Source organism: Ruditapes philippinarum, unplaced genomic scaffold (genome assembly GCF_026571515.1).
Source record: "Ruditapes philippinarum isolate M1 unplaced genomic scaffold, ASM2657151v2 ctg172_1_1_1_1, whole genome shotgun sequence".
NCBI classification, from domain to species: Eukaryota; Metazoa; Mollusca; class Bivalvia; order Venerida; family Veneridae; genus Ruditapes; species Ruditapes philippinarum.
The window spans coordinates 342516-368621 of record NW_026851682.1 but is presented as its reverse complement, the minus strand read 5'-3'; the positions used below and the strand labels follow the sequence as shown (position 1 = coordinate 368621).

The window sequence follows — 26106 nt, the reverse complement described above, 5'->3', positions numbered from 1 at the left end:
TTTTTTTGGGCCCCCCAAAAGAATTTTTTGCCCCCCCAGAAATAATCAATTTAAATTGGGTGCCAATTTGACATAAACAAGAGGGCCATGATGGCCCTGAAGGTCGCTCACCTGTATAATAGCCCCCCCCCCCCAGGCCAATTTTTTTACCCAAGGGCTTTTATTTGAACAGAACTTGGTAGACACCCCATAAGAAGAAGATGTTTTCATGCTAAACATCTAAGTTCTAGCTCATTGGGTTTTTTTTTTTAAAAAGAAGATTTTTTTAAAGTTTTTAACTATATGCATATAAGGAAAATCAATGACCCCCCCGGGGCGAGGCCAGTTTTGACCCCAAGGGCTTTTATTTGAACATACTTGGTAGACACCCATTAGAAGATGTTTCATGCTAAATATCTTAGCTCTAGCTCTTTGAGTTCTTTAAAAAAAGAAGATTTTTTAAGTTTTTACTATTATGCATATAGGGGAAAATCAATGACGCCCTGGGGCGGGGCGCAATTTTTGACCCCAGGGCTTTTATTTTTTAAACAAACTTGGTAGAGCACTCATTAGAAGATGTTTCATGCTAAATAATATTAGCTCTAGCTTTTTTGGGTTCTTCTAAAAGAAGATTTTTTAAGTTTTTACTATATGCATATAGGGAAAATCAATGATCCCCTTGGGGCGGGGCCAATTTTGACCCCAGGGCTTTTTTATTTGAACCAAACTTGGTAGAGACATTCACTAGAAAGATGTTTCAAATGCCAAATATCTAAGCTTCTAGCTCTTACGGTTCTTTTAAAAAAGAGAAGATTTTTTAAGTTTTTACTAATATGCATATAGGGAAAATCCTATGACCCCCTGAGGCAGGGCCCAATTTTGACCCCAGGGCTTTTATTTGAACAAACTTGGTAGACACTAAATAAGAAGATGTTTTTTAATGCTTAATATCTTAGCTCTCAGCTTCTTTGGGTTTCTTTAAAAGAAGATTTTTTTAAAGTTTTTTACTATATGCATATAGGGAAAAAATAATGACCCCCCGGGGCGGGGGCCCCAATTTTTTTGACCCCAGGGCTTTTATTTGAACAAACTTGGTAGACATTCCACTAGAAGATGGTTTCATGGGCCAAATATCTAAGCTTTAGCTCTTACAGTTCTTTAAAAGAAGAATTTTTTAGTTTTTACTATATGCATATAGGGAAAAAATCAAATGAACCCCCCGGGGCGGGGCCAATTTTGACCCCAAGGGCTTTTTATTTGAAACAAACTTGGTAGACACTTACTAGAAGATGTTTCATGCCAAATATCTTTAGCTCTAGCTCTTTGGGTTCTTTAAAAGAAGATTTTTTTAAGTTTTTAACTATATGCATATAGGGAAAATCAATGACCCCCTGGGGGCGGGGCCAATTTTTGACCCCAGGGCCTTTTATTTGAACAAACTTGGTAGACACTCATTAGAAGATGTTTTCATGCCAAATATCTTAGCTTCTAGCTCTTTGGGTTCTTTAAAAGAAGATTTTTTAAGTTTTTACTATATGCAATATAGGGAAAATCAATGACCCCCTGGGGCCGGGGCCAATTTTGACCCCAGGGCTTTTATTTGAACAAACTTGGTAGACACTCATTAGAAGATGTTTCAATGCCAAAATATCTAAGCTCTAGCTCTTTAGGGTTGTTTAAAAAAGAAGATATTTAAAGATTTTTCTTTCGGTTTGCCCATGGCAACCAGGGAGTTCTGCATGGAATTAAAAATTCTTTTGAACAATTTTTTAAAAGGGTGACCACCAAAGGAACATTCCTGGGAAGTTTGGATGAAATTGGGGCTCAGTGGTTTATGAGGAGAAATGTCATTTAAAGCAAAAGTTTACGGACGGACGGACGCCGGACGAAAAGCGATCACAAAAGCTCACCCTGTCACTTTGTGACAGGTGAGCTAAAAATGAGAGCGATTGCAATACTATTAACTCAATCTATGGGTAAAAATCTCACAAAAAATGTCAATTTTGGATTTAATTTGGAGAATATTGCTTAAATATCTTTTGCACATAGATTTTGTATTTTTCAATTAAAAGTACAACAGTTAAGCTGTGTATGAATTTTCATTTTTTTTAAGCCAAGCTCCTTTAAGGTTAACATTGTAAAATATATACTTCTTACTCTATAACAGCATATGTCATAGGAAACAAACTGATAAAAAGGTTGAGAAGCAGTAAAGCTAGGTAGAAGTTTCCCGTACTGGAAGCTCGGAACAACTGTTGTGGCGGTACCATAGCAACCTGTAACAAAATGATAAATAATCTTGAAAGGAGCATTTTGATGGTGTGCTTTTGAGACCATGGTTTCAAAAACAAGAACAACAAAAACAACATTATATCAAATTTTACTACACAAAATATGCAAAGACATATTCAAACAAACTTCTATAGACAGCATTCCTAAAACTGTGACAGTCCTTTTACCATACACTGAACTAACTCAACAAACATTACCATGTGATAATTTTGATTTATGCATAAAGCTACATTAAAGCTGCATTTGATTATAACGTTGAATACCTAATTTCATTATGTATATCATATATCTATATTTTATTCCATTTTCCTTAATTTAACTAAAACAATGGCTATAATTATGCTGTAATAATTTTGATTTATTTACAAAGCTTCAACCATTTAATTAGTATGCTGAATAATTTCTTTTACGAGTATACATTATATGAAACTAAATGTATGTCAAATATCTGTATCAAATATATATGTGCACATGCATAGCACTTATTGATCTAACAAGTTACTGTAATCAAGTTTATCAAGCTCCGAAACCTTCCAAAATATATACAAATTCTCCAAAATATAAACAAATCTTCATAAAATGTATACAAAACTCACCTTTGCTATTAGGTATCTGAAGTAGAAGACAATGATGAGTTTAAAGACACTTATAGCAGCCAGAAGTGGTGAGAAATACAGACCTAACCATACCAGACATTGTCCATATACCACATCTAATACACTTGATACAACATCAAATTTACTGTATCCTATCTGAAACAGAAAATATATAATTGAGCCGCGCCATGACAAATCCAACATAATGAGTTTGCGACCAGCATGGATCCAGACCAGCCTGCGCATCCGCGCAGTCTGATCAGGATCCATGCTGTTCGCTATCAGTTTTTCTACTTGTTAAAGGGTTTGTAATCGAACAGCATGGATCCTGATCAGACTGCACGGATGCGCAGGCTGGTCTGGATCCATGCTGGTCGCAAACCCATTATGTTGGTTTTGTCATGGCGGGGCTCAAATAACAAAATTGAATAGGAGTCATCCATTGGTCATAGGGAATATCTCTACAATATTTCACATCTGAGGCATTTAATATCTTAATAGTGTACTTTTTTTTTTGATGTTTTTATACAAAAAGTCACTGTAATCGTCACCTTGACCTTAAGTTCAATAGGGGTCAATCACAGGCCATAAGCAATATCCCTACCAAGTGAAATAAACCATAACTTACACCTTCTATAGATAATTAATTCAATTTATTGAACAAGCATAACAGACTGTCTGGATGGACTGATATATGGCAAACACTTGAGAGTCAGATCCTGTTCCCCCATCGCCCTGGCTTAATCTGCCCCTATGAACTGTTAACCAAAAACTTTTAACACAAATGGGGCATCTGTCTTAATCATTTAACTTGTTTTAAAACAATTTTCGCAAAAACTAAAAACTCCCATTTACCATCAAGTTTTTAAAGTTCTTATGTTCTTTCAAGGATATCCAAACAATATGAAACATTTATGTATATTTGATTCATAAATTGTAAAATTATGGGTTTAATTTTTGCAAAACCTAATGGTTGCTACCCGAAATAGTTGTACTATTAATTGTCACAGTTACTTAAGAACAAATATTATGCTGCCATTTTGAGAAGGTTTTTTTTTCTGGTTTTCAAGCATTGGCCAATTTCACTCTTAAGGAAACATACAAACATATTTCTTCTATACAGGTATTTTGGAACTATTGTATTACAAAATTCAAACAATAATTTTGTAAGCTACATGCAGCAGATATGTTTAGCTTTTTAAATTTTCAAAACCTCAAAATGTGTTTTTAAGCCCACTTTCATAAAGGCATTTGAACTCATTAACATTATTTACCAATCATCAAAGACTGGAAAAAAAACTAACCATTTTACAAGTGCAGTTTACCCACAATGCCCTGTGTAGATGAAATAGGATACCAACAGCAAATAGTATGCCTAGGTCAACCAAAACGACCTTGAAAACTTCTTCTCCTACTTCATTCTCCCAACAAGATGATGTACTGTTTCCTGTCCCAGCAACCTGAAAAAATTTTTAATTTAAGTCACACAAACACTGTAAAGGTAAAATAAAACTTTCCAGCTATGCTAGAAATACCTCAGGTGCCCCATCTGTAAATTATTTGAAGCGCAAATGGCCACCTGAGAAGAACTGCTGACATTCTGTAAGTTAGCTGGATAGCTTCCTCACATGCTAGAATCCAAGACACCGGTGGGACTTGAACCCAAAGCAGTAACATGCTAGTGGTTTTACGTCATCAACATTAACAAGTTGGCTATCCACTCTTCTTATTCTTTAGTATACAGAATTTTCTGTCAAGACTCACAGACATGACTTATGATGCAACACTTTTATGTAGAATGGTTTCCTTCATTTTAAGGCAACTTCCAAGGATTTGTTAATTTTAAAGTGCAGCAAGTCAACTGTCCTGCAAAGTATGGTATAGCATTTGCTTCATCACAGAACAAGGGAGGTAACTACCAACAATAATAATATCTGTAAGCTTACTTAAGTTGTTAACCATGGCAATAAAGTCAAAATTATAGACAACATGTCCAACTTAGTTTGAAGAGTGACCATCCTAGTTTGAGTGTTTATTTAATATTAAAAATTTACAGTTAAATTTGTCCAATATATGAAAACAGTGAAATTGACATAAAGTATCAATGGTTCATGGGATTTTTTCCCTGTACATGTTTATTATAATACACATTATATCATTGGCCATCAACCACACTAACTGAAAAACTAACCAATACAAAAAAATTTGCATTTATTTTTAATAAGAGAACCAGCAATAAGCCAGGGGCAGTGTGTATGCCATATCTTCTACAGTTAATATTTGGCCATAAACACTTTTATCTTGGTTAGGTTGTAAGTCACACCAAATATTTAAGATTCATATGGTGGTTTTCCAGCTTTACTATTGGAGCGCCACTTGTAATTAAAGTCCTGACCTAATTGGAAGACTACCTCATACGCCCTTCAATGCTTTACTCTGGTCTTGAGTTGACACCTAAGTAGAACCACTGACATTCCATTAGCTCGCTAAATATCTTGCTCTTATTAAAGAATTCAAATTTCCTGGCAGTATTCAATACCTGCAGCAGTGTTTGGTGAAGGTACTGAAGTCAGCAACCTACAAAACAAACCTACCTGATTTGAATCAGAAGAGAGGTCACCTGTGACATCATACAATGATGTCACAAATATCATTAAACTGGCAATATAGAACACTGTTGTCCTGAAAACAAAACAATAAATCAACTAAAGAAAACTATAGAGCACTGTTGTTCTAATACAAGAAATTGAGATTCAACGAAACACCAGGGAACAGACTTATCATCTTGGCAATATTTTTTAGTCATGTCTGTGTGTTTAGAATCATATGTAAGATGCCTTCACTAACATATGATGAAGATTTTGTGACAGGTTTTATGACCCAGAATTTATGATTACACAACAAATAAACATCCATATAATTACAATGTATACCATCCATATAACTGTGTATAGTTTTTGGAACAAATTTATGATACTGTGTAATGGCTTTCTTTTAACAATGGGGCCATGATGGCACTGTGTTGCTTACCAGAAACAAATGCTTTTCAGTGTTGGAAATTATCCAATATTTTCTAATATTAAATCTGAGCATAGAAAATGATTAAACAATAATTTGAAGAAATGACATGACCTGGGGCATTTAAGCTTTAGCTTAAACAGGGCCATCAAATTAATATGAGTAAACTTGATAAAAGACTACCTAAGAATGCTACAAAGTTTGGTGATCATCTATCAATTATTTCAGTAGGAAATGATGTTCAAAGGTTTTTTCTATTTTTAGCTTTAGTGGCCCCTAAAAGGGGCTAATCAAATTAATATGAGCAAACTTGATAAAAGACTACCTAACAATGCTACGGACAAAGTTTGGTGATCATTCATCAATTAGTTCTGTAGAAGAAGATGTTTAAAGGTTTTTCTATTTTTAGCTCTGCTGACCCCTAAAAGGAGCCAATTGAAATGACATGAGCAAAGTCAAGTGTGACTGTTACAAGGATGCTACAGACCAAATTTGAAGTAAATCTGCCCTGCAATTTCAGAGAAAATTTGACACATAAATATGCAGCAACCATTTATATGTTTATCTATAAAGAATATTGACAGGTTATTTGGCCTATATAAACTGCATATACACAGATATGACGGCTGGTCTTGGTTGATCTTGGTCTGCACTAGTTACATTGGTATATTCTGTTGCCACTAGCAGGCTAAAGGTTAAAATATGTTGTAAAACGCATTTTAGAATTTTACATATCACTTAATTATTAATTTACTTTTTCTCCTCAATGCAAAAATTTGTTTTCATATAAACAATATATTTATACACAAAAACACATCCAGTTTGCAAATGTGTCAATGATTGTTACTGTTGAAAATTTTCAAGCTGTTTTAAAGACAATATTTTCATTAAGGGACTATGTTAACCCTCATATTAGAGAAAAATGCTACAATTTGTAACCCTTAGGGTATATGAGTCACTGATGAAATAATCTCTGTCATCTTACCTTGCTAAAGTGATTTTGGTTTCAATCCTGGGATGCCACCCTTCAAGTCGTACCAACTGCTCAAACACAAGGGGAACAAGAAGCTTGAGCCCTGCCACAGTAGCTGTAAGCTGAAATTATCACTTACCGTATTTCAACATATCAATTAAATTGTAAAGTTCATGTACAGAAGTCTAATGCTATTCATTATGTTTATCACATAGTTTTCGTTTTGTCTACAATAGACTTTAATGAACTGACTCAAAACAAACCAGAGTCTAAAATTTTCATACAACAGTGTTGTTTTCATAGCTGTCCAAACTTTTCTGTTAGTGATACTGATTAACAACATTTAAACTTTGTTGTTTTTAGTTTTTTATTGTTGCACCAACAATGTATAGGTCAAATGGTGATTTTCCAGTTTTACTAGTGCCTCATTTCAGGCACAAATGAGCATCTTAGTAGAAAACAACAAATTTGTAAGCTAGTTGGATAGCTTCCTTACATGAAAAAATCAAAAGTCCCTGGGAAAATTTTAACTCACAGTGGTGATGGGTGAGTGATTTGAAGTCAATGACAACCACGTGGCCACAAACGCCCCTCAAGTTTTAATACAGAACTGTAGAATTTGATGCTGTAAAATCTTAAAAGTCTGCCATGCAAAATACTTCAGAACATAAAAAGCAATTTTCTTTTTAATGTATTTCTTAATATAAGAGCTAAAAGTATTCGTTCTACTTTATTCAAGTTTAGCTACTCATGTAAATTACCTGATATTTTCTGACAAAATCAAAATCAGCAACATCTTTTAGAAGATCTTCATTATCAGCTACTTCATATATCAGGAATCCACTTCCAACCAGTAAACCCAGTACTACAAGGTTACTAAAAATCCTTCCCATATAGTTCCGAAACCTTAAATAAAACCCAGACATAATTCTTATATGCACACTGCAGGTTTGTAATATTACATTTTATAAATCAGTCAAAAATTTGTATCATCAATATACATGACTGGAGCAAAATAATCATTTATTTTCAATCTGAATTAAAGAAAGCAAACTTTTAAAATTATAAATTTGTTTCTTGTAATGACCTTGGACAGGTTATATGGCTGTGTATATATGGTTAGCCCTCCTATAAAACCCTCACATAATTGCTTCATTAATATCACTTTTATTATAACCATTTATATTGGCCATATGACCATATTGGCCATATGACCTGCCAAAAAAACGTTTATAACTTAAAAATATAGTTAACAAATGACACTACAGGATAAGTTAACACATGGTTTAACTATAACTTAGTTAAATTATACTGCACTTAAAATAGAACAATCATCTTTAAATGAACATAACTGACTGGCAAAAATATATCAGATTTTCTACATAAAATGCTTACTATAAGTAATTTAAAATTGCTTAAAAATGAAATAATGATCAACTTTTACTACCTCTTTTGTACACTTTTTATATGGCATACCATGAACCAAACTAAGGCCTAACAATTCTGGCAAAACAATTCCACACAGTATACGATCATAACACTATATAATTTCCAATTTTAAAATAATACAGCGATGTTAATTGCTTTACATACCATATGGTAAGCAGTAACTAAGTAACTCATTTGTCATGAGTACACACTTATTTCTCCACAAATAGTTGCCAAATTCTTGGTAAAACAAGTTCAAAAGGGGCATAATTCTGGAAATAGTCTTGCTAGAGTATTGAACACTCACAAATGTTGAGTGATAATAAGAAACATTTATATGAAGTTTGAAGTAGATACGTTCAGAAAAAAAGAAGTTATTAAAAAAAAACAATGTTTTTTTCATGAAAATTTTAAGTTCCAGGGAGGTAATTCTGATAAATTTTGTGCTAGAGTTGTAAACTTTGTCACATATGATGTGGTTGATGACTAGCAACTTATATTTAAAGTTTGAAGAAAATACCTTTAAGAAATAAAGAACTTATAGTGAAAAAACTGAAAAACTAGAATCAGAAATCTTGAAATTCAGTCTATTTGTTGCCATAGCAACCAGAATTTTCAATACAGGAAGATAAGAAAAGAATGTGCATAATTTTCCATACTGCCATCTACCAATATGTCAAGTTTCATAAAAATATTTTCAGTAATTTTTGCGTTATCACTGGATCCAGGTTATGTGTAAAATTTGCCATATTTTCAGTCTATTTGTTGCCATAGCAACCAGAATTTTCAGCATAGGAAAAAAAGAAAAAGACGTGCATAATCTCCATACTGCCATCTATCCATATATCAAGTTTCATAAAAATATTTTCAGTACTTTTTGCGGTATCGCGGGATCCAGGTTATGTGTAAAATTTGCCATATTTTCAGTCTATTTGTTGCCATAGCAACCAGAATTTTCAACATACGAAGAAAAGAAAAAGACGTGCATAATTTCCATACTGCCATCTATCCATATATCAAGTTTCATTAAAATATTTTCAGTACTTTTTGCGTTATCGCCGGATCCAGTTTTGTGGACGAACGGACTGACGGACGGACGGACGGATGGACGGACAGACAGACGGACGGACGGAGGGTAAACCTAAAGTCCCCTCCGGTAAACCGGTAGGGGACTAATAATTCTTAAGCAGTATTGAAAGCTGAAAAGCTTAATAATTAGAGCCTTCAATACATCCGCAAAAGATAACAAACTCACAAATCTTAGGTTATAAAAATAGACAGGACTGATTTTGAGAATTTGGCTCTCTATAAGATGCTAGAGGCATTTTGTAGTACAAGTGGTATCTTGGTGTATTTTACCTATTTAAGGTATGCTGAATCCGATAAAGGTGGATACCAAACTGAAAAACTTGATCTTGACCATTGAAATGGCCATTTAAAATGACCACTAAAATGGCCGCCACATTTCTTTATCATAAATGGTTGATATATCAAAAAAAAACTTTAATGAAAGGAAAAGCCAGAAATTTGTCACAAAGCATAAAATTATTTAGGTAAAAACAAATAAGGCACCAAAACAGAATTGAAAAAAAGCCAATCCAATATGGCCGAAAAAATCCAAGATGGCGGACATTTTCTTAAGGCCAATATAGGAACCGCCAAATTCTTTATCATAAATGGATAATAAATATATAAAACTTTTTAAAGATAGGAAAAACCAGAAATTTGTCACAAAGCAAGTTAAGGTAAAAACAAAGACACCAAAACTGAATTTAAAAAAAAAACCAATCCAATATGGCCGAAAAATCCAAGATGGCGGACCTTTTTGCTATAGGCCAATATAATAGAAATATAGAAGTAATATTTAAGATAGTACTGAATATTTTAAGGCATTTAAACATAAGAGACTAGAATGTAAGAGATAAAATTGCTAGAAAGTCCCTACTCCTTTGAACCATCACTATATTTAGGGTTTACGCAGCGAACACTACACTCTTCCCTGCCCTATCTGCTAAAAATATAGATATTTCATGTATTTTATCTGGCACTTTATTCAAGCATATAGAGTGGCTACTCAGATTCCTACTTATATTTGCATAGCACTATATGCCAGTATTTCTTTCAACAAGGTTTTTAAACTTGACTAACCACCTAAGAAATTTCTAAAAAGTTTACTCTTACTCCTCAGAGCTGCCCAATTCAATTCACTTATTGCGATATTGAAATTCAGGAAATATTAAGTAGGATGATTAATATTGTCATTAGAAATTTAAAACCAAAAACATTTATATAACAGCTTAGATTTAATTTTGCTTCACTAAAGGATTTCTTATTACTGTCAAACAACCCTATCCTCCCATGCATGCACTGGTTTCCAAGTCAGATGTCAGTGAATGAAGCCGGTGCTAGGGGGCGTGAGGGATGTTGCACTTATTCATTATCGCTCATGTACAGACTCAGTCAAACCGAGTCTGCAATTCTTATGGTATTGTGTTTGTGATTAATGCTTCCGAGGGATCACTTTGTTTCCAGAATTTCATATTTAGACTAATGCATCACCTAAATACACATCTACATATCTACAAGCTGAACTGCATGAGCATCTAGAGGATTATATTTTGATCCCAGTTAAAGTGCCCTATCCAGCAACTTACAAATTTTATTTATTGACCCATATGCATCAACATTAGGAAAAAGCTGTGTTACTATGATGTCAATAATTGGAGTTTGTTTTCATAATGACATTGTTATAAAGCCACAGGATTCAAGCTAAATAAGAGTACAATTATGAAAGACTTTAATTATTATAAATAACGAAATGGCATTGGATTGTTCAATGTTTAGCGTGAGCTTCATAATGGCCATGTTAAAAAGTCAGTCAGAATGTTTTAATCATATAACGGCCGACTTTTCTCGGTATGGACGTGTTTTTTTTTCATAATGGCTGAGTTTTCTATCCTTAATGTCATAGTGAAAATGCATCAGCTCTGAATTGCAAGTGCTTATGCGCCCAATATTGCACAGTTAATTAATAATGCATATTATAAAACTCATGAATCAAAAACCTCCGAACCCTTGGGCCAGACTAAGAAAAAAAGTTTTTTAGTTGGCAGCAACATTTATTGCCCTGTGACTTTGTCATTGAATGAGATGTCATGGTTATGACTTCAAATTCTGCTAAATGCTCGTTTTATTTTCATCACAAGAAACCCTATACCACGCAATTTATGAATAATTAACATTAAAAAAGCCATTATATTATGCAAACGTTTTGGTTTTCTTTTTTTTAATAACAGTTACTTGTACTTGAAGCTTGCACAAAGTAGGTTACGACAGTGTTCTACTTTGATGTCAGCCAAACAGATTAACTACAACATGCATATCAAGGCTAAAATTGCCATTGACCTTCTAATCAGAAGTTATCATAATTATTCATGAAAAAAATATAATGTTATTCTGTCAATCCCTGGAGAAAAGTTAGAGTAATTTATTGTAACTGTTGTAAAAGAATAAGAAATAATTGTGTCTTAATCACTTACTTTTTAAAGTAATTTGCCCAAGGTCTGATTGTGGCTACTACAACCCATAAGATGTAAAATTTGAGTTATTTGTTTCTAAATGTTATGATCCACTAATTCACCGGGTATACTTATATAATTCAGGCACGGCTTTTCTTGCAGTTTTCCTTACTCCCAACATTACTAAATAGTCAGAGGTTGAGCCACTCTTAAACTACTCTTCCCCCACCATTACTCACTGGGAAATTGCCTTTCCTATAGGTACCATAACCACCACTATCGCTAAACCTAAGTCTCCAAGATACTCAGCATCAACGGCAACATTATAGAGCGAGCTTCCCATATAAAAGTTGTAGGGGAGTTATCAGAAGACTGGTATGACCGTATGATTGCTTATCAGTTCTTACCATCACTACTCCATCACTACTCCCTAACCATCAAACAGTTTCTGCTTTTACCCCCCAAAAATATGGACAAATAGTCCTGTCGGTATTTACTGAGCGATGAGATGGCTTCATTAATTGTGTTGGGATCACTTATGTTAATTTTAAGCCACCCGTTATAGATTAACTTGTCCTAATATACTTGTTTTAAAACAAGCCACGCTTATAAATGCTAACAACTTTCTCAGCTCAAGCATATAACCTGTTTGCCAAAAACTTTAAATATTCACAAGGTTCTCAATTGCGTTTTAGCTGATTCTTGTGGGATTTGAAAATGAAAGCGTTACATTTGCGTTTGCTATTGAATAACCAAAGCTCAAATTATCGACAGCTTTGACCAAACTAGGTTTTAAGTCAATTGAGATCATGGCATGATAAGCTCATAGCCTTAGTATTTTACAGTGGAATCCATAAAATCCTAAAATCAAAAAGAATGTCTCCCAAGTAATCTCCAACCCTAATTTTCTTACAAGTCACTGGTTTACATTACCTTACCTTTTGTTCAGGAATGAGGCTTTTTTCACGATTTGAACTTTGAATTTATTTCAATCTGCCCTTTAATCGTTTTTTTATTTGTAAGACCGTCAAAGCCTTTATCACATTTTTGAGCAGTAAACAAAATCAGAAAACAACATATTGAAAGACTAAACGACTTAACCAAACCAATGCTTCAGACTGTGACAAATACTGGCATGTGTACATAAAACGAATGGGCACTCAATTCATGAGTGTGATGTAATATTTACATATAAAACAATATTGAGAGCTTTATTGCATAACACAGTACAGTTTTTTCAAAGCTTCAGTATCAAATTTATTCAGTAAATTCTTAAATATGATAAAAGTATAAAAACGAAATGTAGTTTTAGCTTACATGATAATAATAATCATGCTTTGCGAAATAAAAATATGACCTTGTTTTTGAGTGATTTTTACGTGTTAACCTGATATATTACTATAAATTTGTTATTAATTAATTTAATAATTGTATAAACTTAGAGAATATTGATAATCATTTGATTTTGACAAGAATAATTTATTGCATCATATTGTATCATAGTTTTAATGACCTATTTTAGTATTTTTAAGCGGCCATTTTGAATTGACCTTTTGAAGGTCAAGGTCAATTTTATTTTCTTGGTATCCACCCTCATCGTCTTCAGCATACTCGTATTAGGTTAAAACACTCAAGATATTACTTGTACTATAAAATGCCTCTAGCATTCATATTTTCTTAAAACCAGTCCTGTCTAAAACCTAAATTCCCCCATAATGAGTAAGAATTGATCAGATGGATTCAAATATCAGTAGATCTTTCCATTTAAAAATCATATAAAAATAATTCATTTTGATGGAAACAAAATAACACTCTTACTTGGTACAAGAATCCACTCTAACTGAACTCTTTTCTTCCCTTACTATCTCCTGAAAAAGTTTCATGTTTCAAAACATAATTTAACATTTTAAGTTAAAACGTTTCCAGATCAAGCTCAACAAGAACTGCATGTTGAACTATTCTCAGTGCTCGAGTCTGAATAATGTAGAATTAATATTCAAGAAGACATGTGGAAAGTTGTGAGAGAATACCTTAATTCAGTGATTTAAAACAGAGAAAAAAACCGTGCATTCAGACCAGAAAATGTAGGGCCGATGGTCACATATGTCAGGTAGCTATTTAATTCAGTTCATTTTGGTACGGAATATTTTGGGGGCACTTGAACCAGGTCAGATAAAACAGAGTAGCTCAGGCAGTATAGATGTAGTGCTTTGACAAATTTTAAGTAAAAACTTCACTCATTCACCTGGCATGCCGTAGGTATAGGGAGGTCAAGGTTGCATTTTTCTGGTGCATTATGTAAATTATATAATTGAAATGACTTCAGCACAAGGGCTTTTAAGCTTATGCTACATAAAAATTACTGTTTAATATTTCATTTCATTCCTTCAAAAAGTAAAGTTTTCAGTCACAAGATTTATACAATAGTAAAATTTTGATTACTTTTATATCAGTTTTTAAAGATGTCCTAAAGTCAATAACGCCCTGTCTACTAGTTACAGAATGATCCCAGGAGCAGAAAGTACGCCAAGCAAACTTGTACTCATTTCCTCTGTCATCAGCTAACTTACTTCTGCGATACCTCACTATCATTCTGAAATACAATTAACATCTAAAATTCTTTATCTAACCTGTAACTATATAAAGTGATTTAGTATATTATTTGTTGTAAAGATATCGAACAGGTTATATAGGAGGGCTGTTCAAAAAGTTCTAGGACTAAGAGTCTTGCATCTTCATCTTCAGCGATCGTAAAATGTTTTCTACAATTTGAGTATGAGTTTATTAAATTCTTGTGCTTAACACGTGCTGCCTGTTATATTGAATGACTATGTTAACATGCACTTGGCGTAGCACATCAACAAAGTTATTAAAGCTAAGTTGTACTTCTAGTTTATTCATAATTTATTTTATATTTTTCCATACATTCCACCAACACGTTTTATTATATTAATGTGACATTATGCCCAAAAATGACGTCATTCATACATGAAATGGCTAAATTTTCAAGTTTTGAACAGCAGTGGTCATAACGTTAAATGTAGAAATTCAACATTCGTTGAAAAACTGAAAATGTGTGGGATCCTTAAACTTTCTATGTTGTCTATATTTGATTAAATCCAGAGATTAGAATATTTGGGGGAAATAACTAGCAATAATTTTATGTGTAGGTCTAGTAGAACATAGTGTTTTTAAGTAATGCTCATGTTTCTTCAGTAAACTATCTAGGTCCCTTTCTTCTTACATATCAAGCCAATGCAGCTCAACGGTCACTTTTATAAGTGTTCCATCTGTATGTACATGTATTCCAGGCTAAATAAGGGTCTATCCCGCCTTTCAGGCACTGAGAGTGCAGACCTCAGACATGATACCATTCATTTCCAGAAACATTATGGTTTGCCAATAGGTGACCTATCAATTTTGATTTGACTTAAAAACCTATTAACATCCCAAATAGAAAATACTTTACAATAACTATGTGCTCGACAACGCCACTGTACTTACATAGCTATGATGTAGATGAAACAAACAAGATTGGCTGATAACCAGGTCAGGAAGTATGCTAGAGGTAGATTGTAAGACAGCCCAAGATCCTCCGTGTACAAACCATAAAACATGAAACTGTTGGACAGCTCACCCTGAAAATAAATAAAGTTAATCCTTCTTCCATTTCCCAATAAACAGTGTTTATCCAAAATTATAGCACTATGTTTTGTGTCTGAAATTATCAGTCTTTATTCAATTAAAAAATAACAATGAATTGCTGTTAGTTAATTAGTCTCAAATATAAACACTGATTGGAAAATTACTGAGGGCAGATGATTCTTAGGTAGCCTCTACGCATTATGCAGCAGTAGAAGTTCTAGTTAGATCGAATACATTAACATTTTCTAAGCTGGAAATCTTAAATGGACTTGTCTATCTTTCAATCCAAACAAAACTGATCATTTTTTGGGGAGAAAAAAGTCATATATGTACTGAATGAATAGCAAACAGTGCTCTTATACATCAAAACTCTTCTTGAATACCTTTCCTGTAAATGGTCTCTATATTGTGATATAACTGGACAACATAATTTAACCCTAACCAAGCTAATATTAAAATGTTCTTGTCCATCAATCTTACAATCTGGACAAATCACTAATAATTATTTGCAAAAATTTCAAATTATACCATGACTGAATAGTGAACAGTATAGACCATGATAACACAGCAAAGATGTGCCAGCTGACTGGTTTGCATTTGTAAACTAGATGTATACATGTAGGTAGAACATAAGTTGCATGCAGTTAGAACATTGAGGATTAATGAATTAATTATTTTAAAGCATGAAAATATAGTATGCTATTGGATGTATATGACAATTATATCTGATATTGCATCATATAATCAAGCATGTTTTGTCTTAACAGCAACGTCTTTCTACTACAAATATACATTAAGAATATACAATGTTCAACTTACAAAATGTCCTCCATAAGTCACATCGGTCTGGAAATTACCCTGAATTATCTGAAATAGACAACATTGAATAAGACTGCATTTACAGCCAAGTTAGAGCATAACTTGCCTTTTAGTTGTTGTTCCAGGAAGCACGCTGTCATGTTATTAACCAATACACCATTAAATATTTTGTTAATGTTTACATCTGGACAAAACCATTCATCAATTTTAGGAACAATTACAAAATAATAATGTATTGAACAGTACAGACTATGCTCATACTGTACAGATGTGCCAGCTAGTCTTGGTCTGAACTAGTCCCATGGGTAAATTCAGTTGCCAAAAGCAGGCTTTAAGGGTATATATAATTTTTAAGAACTTGTTATATTTTAAAACATAAATAAATATTTCTGAATAAAATAAGCTTAATAATTTTAGTTTAAAGTCAGTGACCTTTATCTCTCAACCATATACAAGTGTAAGATTAATTATTATTTAAAACTGGCCACATGCCAGAGTGGTAAATGTGTCTGACTAGTAATCCAATGATCGCTAGTCACTTGAGTTCAAACTTTGTCAGGGACATGTTATTGTTTCCTTGGGCAAGAAACTTTACACTCATTTCTCTGTACTGGTTGGTTCCAGGAACAGTCTATAAGGTTATAGCCTCCAACACAATCAAACTAAAACATACTCCGTATAAACCAAGTGATAGAAATATAACTGACACTCAATACTTACCTCTGGTACAATAATAAATCCAACCATCAACATCATCATCATTATGTTTATGTATAGAAGAGTCCTCACAAACTGGAAATATGAGGCTACATTGCTACCAAAATATGCTGAAATACAATAATTATTATGTCACTATTTTTGAGATTATTTTTATGTATACTCATGTATATATATCATTTATAATCATAATTTTCTTATGTTCATGCCATATACATGTATACGTTTAAGTACTGATATCCTTCAAAATTTATAACATGTATTATGCTGAAATAAATTGTCTATAGACAGACAAAATGACGCCATCCGAAGACATACATGTCCCGAAGACATATCTTCAGACATTGTTTTAAATGAAAAGGTTAACTAAAACACCAGTGTAATTCTGTATGCAATTTCTGAAGAGCAAAATTGTATCAGTAAATTTTGCCCGAAACACAAGTCCTAATTTAGGACTAAATTTCAACAAATTTTAATCAGTAAATTTTGCCTGACACACAAGTCCTAATACTGGACTAAATTTCAACAAAATTTATTATTGGCGGGACACACAAGTCCTAAATTACATCAGCAAATTTGTTCTATTACAGTCATACAAAAGTCCTAATGTCCTGAACACTTTTTACCTATGTTTTTTAAATTCTAAACCTACTGAAGATATTCTATAGTAAATAAGTTAGTTTTCAAGTCCCCAGAAACATATTGTATTGCTTAAAGTTAAAAACAAAGATTAAAACATTTAGTAATTAGGCCGCACCATGACAAAACCAACATAATGGGTTTGCAACCAGCATGGATCCAGACCAGCCTGCGCATCCGTGCAGTCTGATCAGGATCCATGCTGTTCACTATTAGTTTCTCTACTTGTTATAGAGTATGTAAGCGAACAGCATGGATCCTGATCAGACTGCGCGGATACGCAGGCTGGTCTGGATCCATGCTGGTCGCAAACCCATTATGTTGGTTTTGTCATGGCGCGGCTCATATGTCAATATCCCTCTTATGATTGAACATACCTTGTGCAATTAAGAAAGAAAGTCAAACGCATGAACAGTCACTACACATTTAACAATAACTGATTTAAAACTAACCAGAAATCTTTTTAATTGTTTCTTCCCACAGTGCAAACATAGCCAAAACACTGTCAGCACCTTTTCTCTGTAAAATAATCCAAAAACAGTTATATGTCAAGATTTATTTGTATTTCTACATCAACAAGTATGACAAAATATGTTTCTCATTATAATTATAGTAGGTTTTAAAACAGGCCGATTTCCAGCTTTACTAGGTTCTAAGTCTCAGTTTAAGTTATACGGCGACTTTCCAGTTATATTGGTGGAGGAAGACCTCTCAGATGCTCTTCTGTTCTTCATTCCCAATCAGACCAATCTACCATCAAAAGACTTGTTGCATAGCTTCTTTAAATAAAAGAGTTTCTGTAAGAGGAGAAGTGACCTAGTGGTAAGGATCAATCATTCAAACCCTAGCTGGATTATGACCAGATTTTCTCCAATGATACCAGTACTGGCATGTTCAAGGAAACATGTTTCATACTTATATATGCTTCAATATTTCTTAAATACAAATGCTTAAGCTAAGAGTTCGCCTGTACGAAAAATCAGCATGGCTTTTATGAAAAACAGGACCGATTCAGGCCTGTTTTGAACCAGAATTGGCAAAATCAGGGTGAAATAGACATGGACCCTGAATTTTCAAGAAATCTCACATGGGAATTCAAGTTTTTTCTACCCCGACATCATCTTCATTTTGGTAAAAGTCAGGGTGGAGGCAGGAATATTTGCACTTTGAAAATATTTTGACACAGATTTTACTGACTTTGAGAAATATAAGCAAACTCTACCCAGATATTTCAAAGTTAGAAAATTTTCAAGAACCGGTTTCAATACAGTCCTTAAAAGTTCTTCAATTCCAGCCAGATTTTTCTTAGTTAGAGTTATTAGAAATGAATATTGTAATACACTAATAGTACAGTTTACATTGCTGTTAGACAAAATAAAAATTTTAATTCAGAAGAAAAGATATTATAGTATATATTTCTGGAAAGTTTCAGTTGATTTATGGTATACTCCATTTAACAAAACTTCTTTTCATTTACTGAATTATTCTTTTATTATTTTTTTTTGAAATTATGTAGATTATTTAGCTCAACATGATTTATTGTTATATATAAAATTGATAATTGTTACTACTAATTGATTGTTTTTATATTTAACTGATGACAAAAAATTTATTATTTAATGCATTTATTGGTCAGCAATAAGACTAAGTAATGTTCAAGAGTTTTAGTTTTTATCCACCATCTCACAATCTGCACAGAATCTCCTACCTCTAAGGTCAGCTTACAGTTTATATAAACAAACATCCTTCAAGTGGAACTTTATCCAGTATTTCAAAATACTTTATGTTAAACTGGGCTATCTGGTAGATGAAAATAGAGAAGTTACCACAGATTGACTGACAACGGTTTAAAATGCCGAACAAATATCACACCCTGAACATTATTTCCAGCATGGTTATTTTCTAAAGAAAGATTGGAGGCTTTAGTTGTGATTTTAATTCAAATAAATCAACTTACATTTATATATTAATACATAAATGAGTTTTGTTAATTACCTTGAAAATGAAATTTTAAGATTTCAACTACCCCAGCTATACAGAACTTTCTTGGGAAATTTATTGTGAAACTTATATATAAAATGGAGCATAATAGATGTGTTAAACTTCATTATTCAATTTGAAAACATGGAGGGAAATTAGCAGCCAATTGTAACAGATCAATGGTAAGTTATAATTGAATTACAGTTCTTAATATTTTTTAATTTTTCATAAAATAATGAATTTTTGTAAGCTCAGTATTCTGAAAAGATTTTAAATAAATTTCCAGGACACCTGTTTTAAAATATGGAGGGAAAATGAAATAATTCTTAATATTTCTAAATAAACTATACATTTTGTAGAAAAAGAAACTACTGAAGTCTAAAAATGTAATAAAAATGATGACATGATTGATAATTGTTTTTTTTTTCTAATTCCAAAATTTAGGTTGAAGCCAAATATTTCAGTAACAATTTGTGACAAGACGATGAAGAAGAAGAAAATGGTGTAGTTGGAACAAAATAATACAATAGAGGAAATATTACTGGTAATTTTTACTTTTTTCATTTTCTATGAAAATTAGTTTCAGTTTTAATTATTAAAAGCAATTATTCCTGCAATTTTTTTGGAATTAATGACTTCATGAAGTCAGTACATATATGTTTATAATGCTGTATCTTCTTTAAAATAATTTCATCAATCATTTCTTCTTTTGATTTTGATGTTTTGATTGCAATTAATGAAATATTATACCTTTAAAACTACACTGTATGGACATATTTCTCTATATTTAGGTGTTACATTTTCTTTTAGATTGATATATAAATTGAAAGTTGTCTACAGAATATTCCTACACTGCTTTCATATGTTTACAGATTGTGTGGTACAGATACTATAGTGTGGAATTATGTAATACAGTGTGCAGCTAACTAGTGGAAATATCAAACAAGAATGACTTTTGAAATGTATTTAATTGTATGAAAATCAAATACAGATAAGTGAAAAAAAAATCTCAATTATTATTTTGTCAATTATCAAAAAGAACAGGAACCTGGGCGGATTTTTATTTTAATTTCAGGGTGGGATTCGCAAAATTTTGGGGCAGGATAATAACAGGAGGAAAAAAGTCTGGCCTGACTTTTTAAATAGAAATCAGGGTGAATTATGGCTCATTTAAATATTTCAAATAAATCCCACCCTGAAATTGCTCTTAATTTAACTAGAAGTAAATCTATTTTTAGAAATCTGTGTGAGTGAAAATTCTGCCCTGGATTTCCATTTCAGGGTGGTATTTTTTCTGGCTCATTTAAATATTTCGTTGAATCCACCCTGAAAACACTATATATTGTATACTAAAAAATCTAAAAATAGATTTCTGTCTTCTCTATAGTCAACTGAATAGTAAAAAAAAACTGGCTGGGAATAAATTTCTGATCCCATGTCAAATCAGGGTGTAGTCAGGGTAGGCATTTTCGTACAGGCATGTAGAAGTGGGGATTTAAATCAATGAAGAAAAAATCAGCAGACAATTGTAACCCACTTGACTACCCAAGCAAAAAGATGTTGAAAATATAAAGTACCTTTTGCATTTTTTGGTCTTTTCCTCTCCTATATTTAATTTTCATATTTCCCTCTCTGCGTAATAACCTGCAATATTTAGAAAATTAATGTTTCAAACATCATTTCTGATTAGAAGAAGCAAACGTTGATTTTAATCTAACTTTATCTGGCTAAAATACACCTGAAGTGTATAAACAAATCTACATCCAGTTACCACACATTAAAATATATAGGCTCCATTGAAAGGTTCAACAAGGACTGGAAGTAACAGGTGTTCATAATTGCAAGACATGGTATGCATTGAATAGTAAAAGGCTCCCAAGACAAGGTACAGTGATTTAGCTTATTTACTGTGAACCCGTTACAGCATTTTTCTTTACGGCTAGATAATTTTTTTGTTGGGTTTTAAGTCTCACCAACACAGTATAGGTCATACGGCAACTTTCCAGTTATACTGGTGGCTGAAGACCTCATGTACTCTTCCCTGCATCATTTAAGGCACTAATAGGCATCTGAGTAGAACCACCAATGTTCCTTTACGCTAGCTGGATCGCATCTTCACATGAAAGTATCCAAAGTCCAAGTCGGGGTTTGAGCCCACAGCTGTGAGTGGCAAGTAGATTGAAGTCAACATCCTTTAAACCATCTGGCCAGAGATGCCCCTTTATGGCTAGATATACATATCAACACTTTATATTGTTTTCAATATGACAAGAAGGTTCTTTTATCTGATTAAGGCAAATTAACTTTACCTTGATATTTCTAGTTTTTGTTGAATTTTCAGTGGGTAAGAGTTTAGACCCTGTAACAGTATGTCTATATCATCTTCATCACATTCCTGTAACAACTGTTGTATGTCTGCCTCTACATTATACCTAGACACAAATCAAAAATGTTACATATTATACTTTATACATGAATCTTTTTTAGTTTGTGTTGGAAGCTATATGCTTATAGAAACATTCTGAAATATATTCCTGGAACCTACCGGTAAGGTAAGTTTCTCACTCAAGGAAACAACAATTTATTTGCCACTGACTTGGTTTGAACCCATGCAGCCAGCAAGTCTTAGACCGACTTCTGAAAAGTTAACCACTCAGCCTTGCCATAATTTAAAGAATTTTTTTTAATTAGAAATATGTTTCACAATAACTGTGATTGAATATGAAACATGTCTTTCAGGAGCATAGTAAATGTCGAGAAAGAAAGGCATTTTTCCCCCAAATAAAAACAGTATGAAATACATGTTGCCACAAGATTCTCTTCCTATTACTAACATGATGGGAGTCTAAGAAATGAATGAATTTTAAGATTCATCATGCAAAAGTAATCCATGGCATTATTTCAACGCGGTGCTCAGTGCAAGAACTCCAACAAAATTTCCACACTGACAATGAGGCAACACACTACCTTTAACCATAGATTAGCTGGGCTTTGAATTTGAAACAGTTAAATTTGTAAATTTATGATTTTGTTATAATGATGGCAAAGGCTAATTATTTATGGTTAACTTAATCTTACTTTGACCTTTTTATGAACATAATTTAATAACTCACCCTTTATTTAAGAAAGCAAACTGAATTCTGTATAACAACTCATCTAGAGTTAATTTATGGTCTATACTGCTAAAACTGCTTGCTGACTCCTTCCTGCTCCCTGTGCATAAATAAAACTTGACTGTATTATATTGGAAATATTGTTTATGGACATAATTATAATGCCTGGTTTTTTTATATTACATCTGCCTCATTTAATCCCTCAACGTGTTACTATATATGGAATCAAACTTGTAATAGGGATAGCTTTCTTTTAAGACAAACAGCTAGCTAGACGCTAAAGAAAGTTATTTAATCATGTGCAATGGCAAATTATAAACTATTAAGACTGTTAAAAAAAAGATTTTTATTTTATGGTGCACCAACACAGTTTAGGTCATATGGCTACGAAACAGATTACAATCACCAAAGCAACACCAGTGGTCAAAACCACTCCACCTGCTGGAGCTATTAGAGATGCACAGATTCAAACCAATTTAGTGGCCTCTTATGATCAAGCAGGGATATAAATGGTGGCTGCAGTTCTGATGTCTCAACCACATTAGGGAACATTATGATTGTAATTAATTAATGTAATAAATAAATGAAATTGTTTTGTTCTTTTAGGAAACTCCTATAACGTTATGGTCATTAATGACATTGGTTAAGATATGCTGATGAATTAAAGGCCAATAAGAGTAAAACAATTGACATTGATAATCTTTTTAGGAAATAGATATCAATTTTGAGTGCATTTTTGTAGAATAAAATGCATGGTTGGAGTTCAAATGCATATAGATATAATCACGCAGGCCAATAGGCTCGAGTGATTTATTACAAGGCATTTGAACAATTAACCTAGCATTATTATACTATAATGCAAGAAAAATTAATATCATATCTATTTCCATTCTAACAGATAATAAAAGAGAGAATTGATAAAATATGTTGAACTACATTATGCATAAAACTAACTTTCCTGACATCATTTGTTTTATTGATGTAATATCTGATGTCATACAACATGTAAGCCTTTTTTTATGCTGTGCATATATCAGCTGCGTCATGACAAAACCAACATAATGGGTTTGGGACCAGCATGAATCCAGACCAGCCTGGGCATCCGCGCAGTCTGATCAGGATCCATGCTGGTCGCTATCAATTTCTCTACTTGTTATAGGGTTTGTAAGCGAACAGCATGGATCCTGATCAGACTGCGCGGATGCGCAGGCTGGTCTGGATCCATGCTGGTCGCAAACCCATTATGTTGGTTTTGTCGTGACGCGGCTCATATCATGATTGTAATAATGCACTTATGATTGCCCTTATCTGTTTGAAAGGGAAATAGTGTGAAGCACGTTAGAATTAACTTTATAAATTTATGTAGAAACTGATCAATTAAGTAAAAGTAACTTACCATAACCAAGATTAGTATACCCCTGGTTATCATGATCCGTCTTGTCCAGCAGTAAGGTATGTTCCCTCAGATCTGCCATAGTCTATGTTGTGACAATGGGCATCTAATTTATTCAAACTTTATGTAAATTCAACATACACCCATTCAAAGTATATTTGGTACTAAGGCCTCGAGCCCATAATTATACAACATTTGTATTTATTCAAAATTCAGTATTTATTAACTTGTACACTTTGTTCTTTAGTCACATTGTTTGATCAATTGAGGTAGCAAATTTCCTTAAACGATTTGAAAAACCTGTACAATTTAATAATGGTCTATTCAAAGTTAAAGGCTCGTGCAGACATTCCAGTTTGAAAAAGGTAGTGATTTAACTTTTTCCCTTATATAAGCGTGTTTCGACGGCTTTTTGCCCCCCCTTTTTGAGGCCTCAAACAGTGAAAAAATGCCCTATTTAAGCGCCAAACACTGTTTTTCGTTTGAGAAATGTTGTTAAAAAAAGTGACCACTTTTTCGGCGCCGTCCCCCATCCAAATATTACATCAGGGGGTTGCCAGAAGGGGGATGTACCCCCATTCTGTTTGGGGGGTTTGAAGGGGGGTGGAGTCCCCCTTGTCGCCAAGAAAATTTTGGACATGTGACAGGCTAAAAGCCTCAGGTCGATCTTAGGGTAACTAGTAACCGACGCTGAAAAGCCTTTTACTCTATCTCAATTCATTGAGAAGTTGCAGCACTTTGAAATCAGTTTTGATGGAAAAAAACAAAGCAAAATAGTGATTTTTGGCAATTTTGGAGACTTCGCCCGTTGCCATGGTAACATGAAACTTACCACTGAGCATGCTGTTACAGACACTATGGTGTAGTCAACATTTGTGCCAAGTTTCATTAGTATTGAAGCATTTTTCATAGTTTCATAGCAGTTTGAACTTGTTACAGGAGGCTTTTCAATGAAAACGGCCATTTTTCGCAATATGCTCATGGGGTAAAAGGTTAAGCCATTTTGAAATCGGACAAGGTTCTATTCTGTTGGTAGCTCAAATTTTTGTATTCAGTGTACACTGATACTGAAATCCCCTTAGCTTTGGAATGGACTGTTCCAAAATTCAAAGCTGGGCAAATCTATTACACATTTTTTTAATTCAGCCGGTTAAGGGCTGAGCTTTACTTGTAAAGGTAGACCTCTTTCCTTTCAGACATTATTTTAAACACAAGCATGTACCCAAAAAGAAACACCAACCTGATGTCCTTGGTAGTATACTAAATTCTAATCAATAATCCCATAGAATTAATTCACCAATTTGTTTTTCTGGTCTTTACACACGATTTCAACACATCCTTGGTCATAAATTGGCTTTCAGTCCACCTTAGAAAACTTGCCTGGATAACTAACCAGTAACCATGAGACCAAGAACTTACCAAGAACAATACTGTTTTATAAATTTTTGTGAGAAACAAATGACCATTTAAGACTCACTGTCTGAGATCTATTGTCACAGATTAATTGGCCTCGTCTTGGGATCGACCAGTGACCCCTTGATTATTTATCTGATGCTTTCCCTATTCAGCTATTAGGGGGCAAGAAGAAACTAGATCAAAACAAAATTCATACTAAACATTATAAATTCACTGCACTAAATATCACTGGTTACCTTATCAATTTCACTAGTTTGTCAAACTAAAAACAAATACTTTAATATCCCTTTCAAAATTTTTATTCTTTTCACTTTTCTTTGATTTTAACATATAAATCTAAAACATTCTAAAATATATGAGCATTAAAATTATACACGTTTATCATATTAACAACAAATTACAGTCATAACAAGATAATGTAACTTATCATATTTATAAACAAATCATGTGATAATAGGATTTCATTGTTAAACATGTTAAATTACTGATAACATTGATGAATGTTGTAATCTATTTATATCTAAATAACATTATTAAAGGCCCATTATGCCTCAGAAATGCTATCATTTTATTTTCACAA

The 26106-nt window shown here is 33.1% G+C and overlaps 1 protein-coding gene across 1 annotated transcript; it reads right to left on the bottom strand.

Annotated features, from left to right (window-relative positions):
• Positions 1-2136: 2136 nt before the first annotated feature.
• On the bottom strand, positions 2137-24405 carry LOC132736718 (transmembrane channel-like protein 1; the record flags this gene model as incomplete). The annotated part of the gene is made up of 16 exons (XM_060723916.1): positions 24114-24405; positions 22718-22817; positions 21914-22036; positions 21182-21248; positions 18077-18143; positions 16989-17095; positions 16269-16316; positions 15309-15442; positions 14247-14397; positions 13623-13672; positions 7620-7764; positions 6871-6980; positions 5462-5549; positions 4172-4327; positions 2868-3023; positions 2137-2255 (listed from the first exon to the last, which is right to left on the bottom strand). Coding segments are annotated over exons 1-16 (1700 nt in total), but the record flags the coding sequence as incomplete, so codon positions are not given.
• Between the last annotated feature and the right edge of the window lie 1701 nt (positions 24406-26106).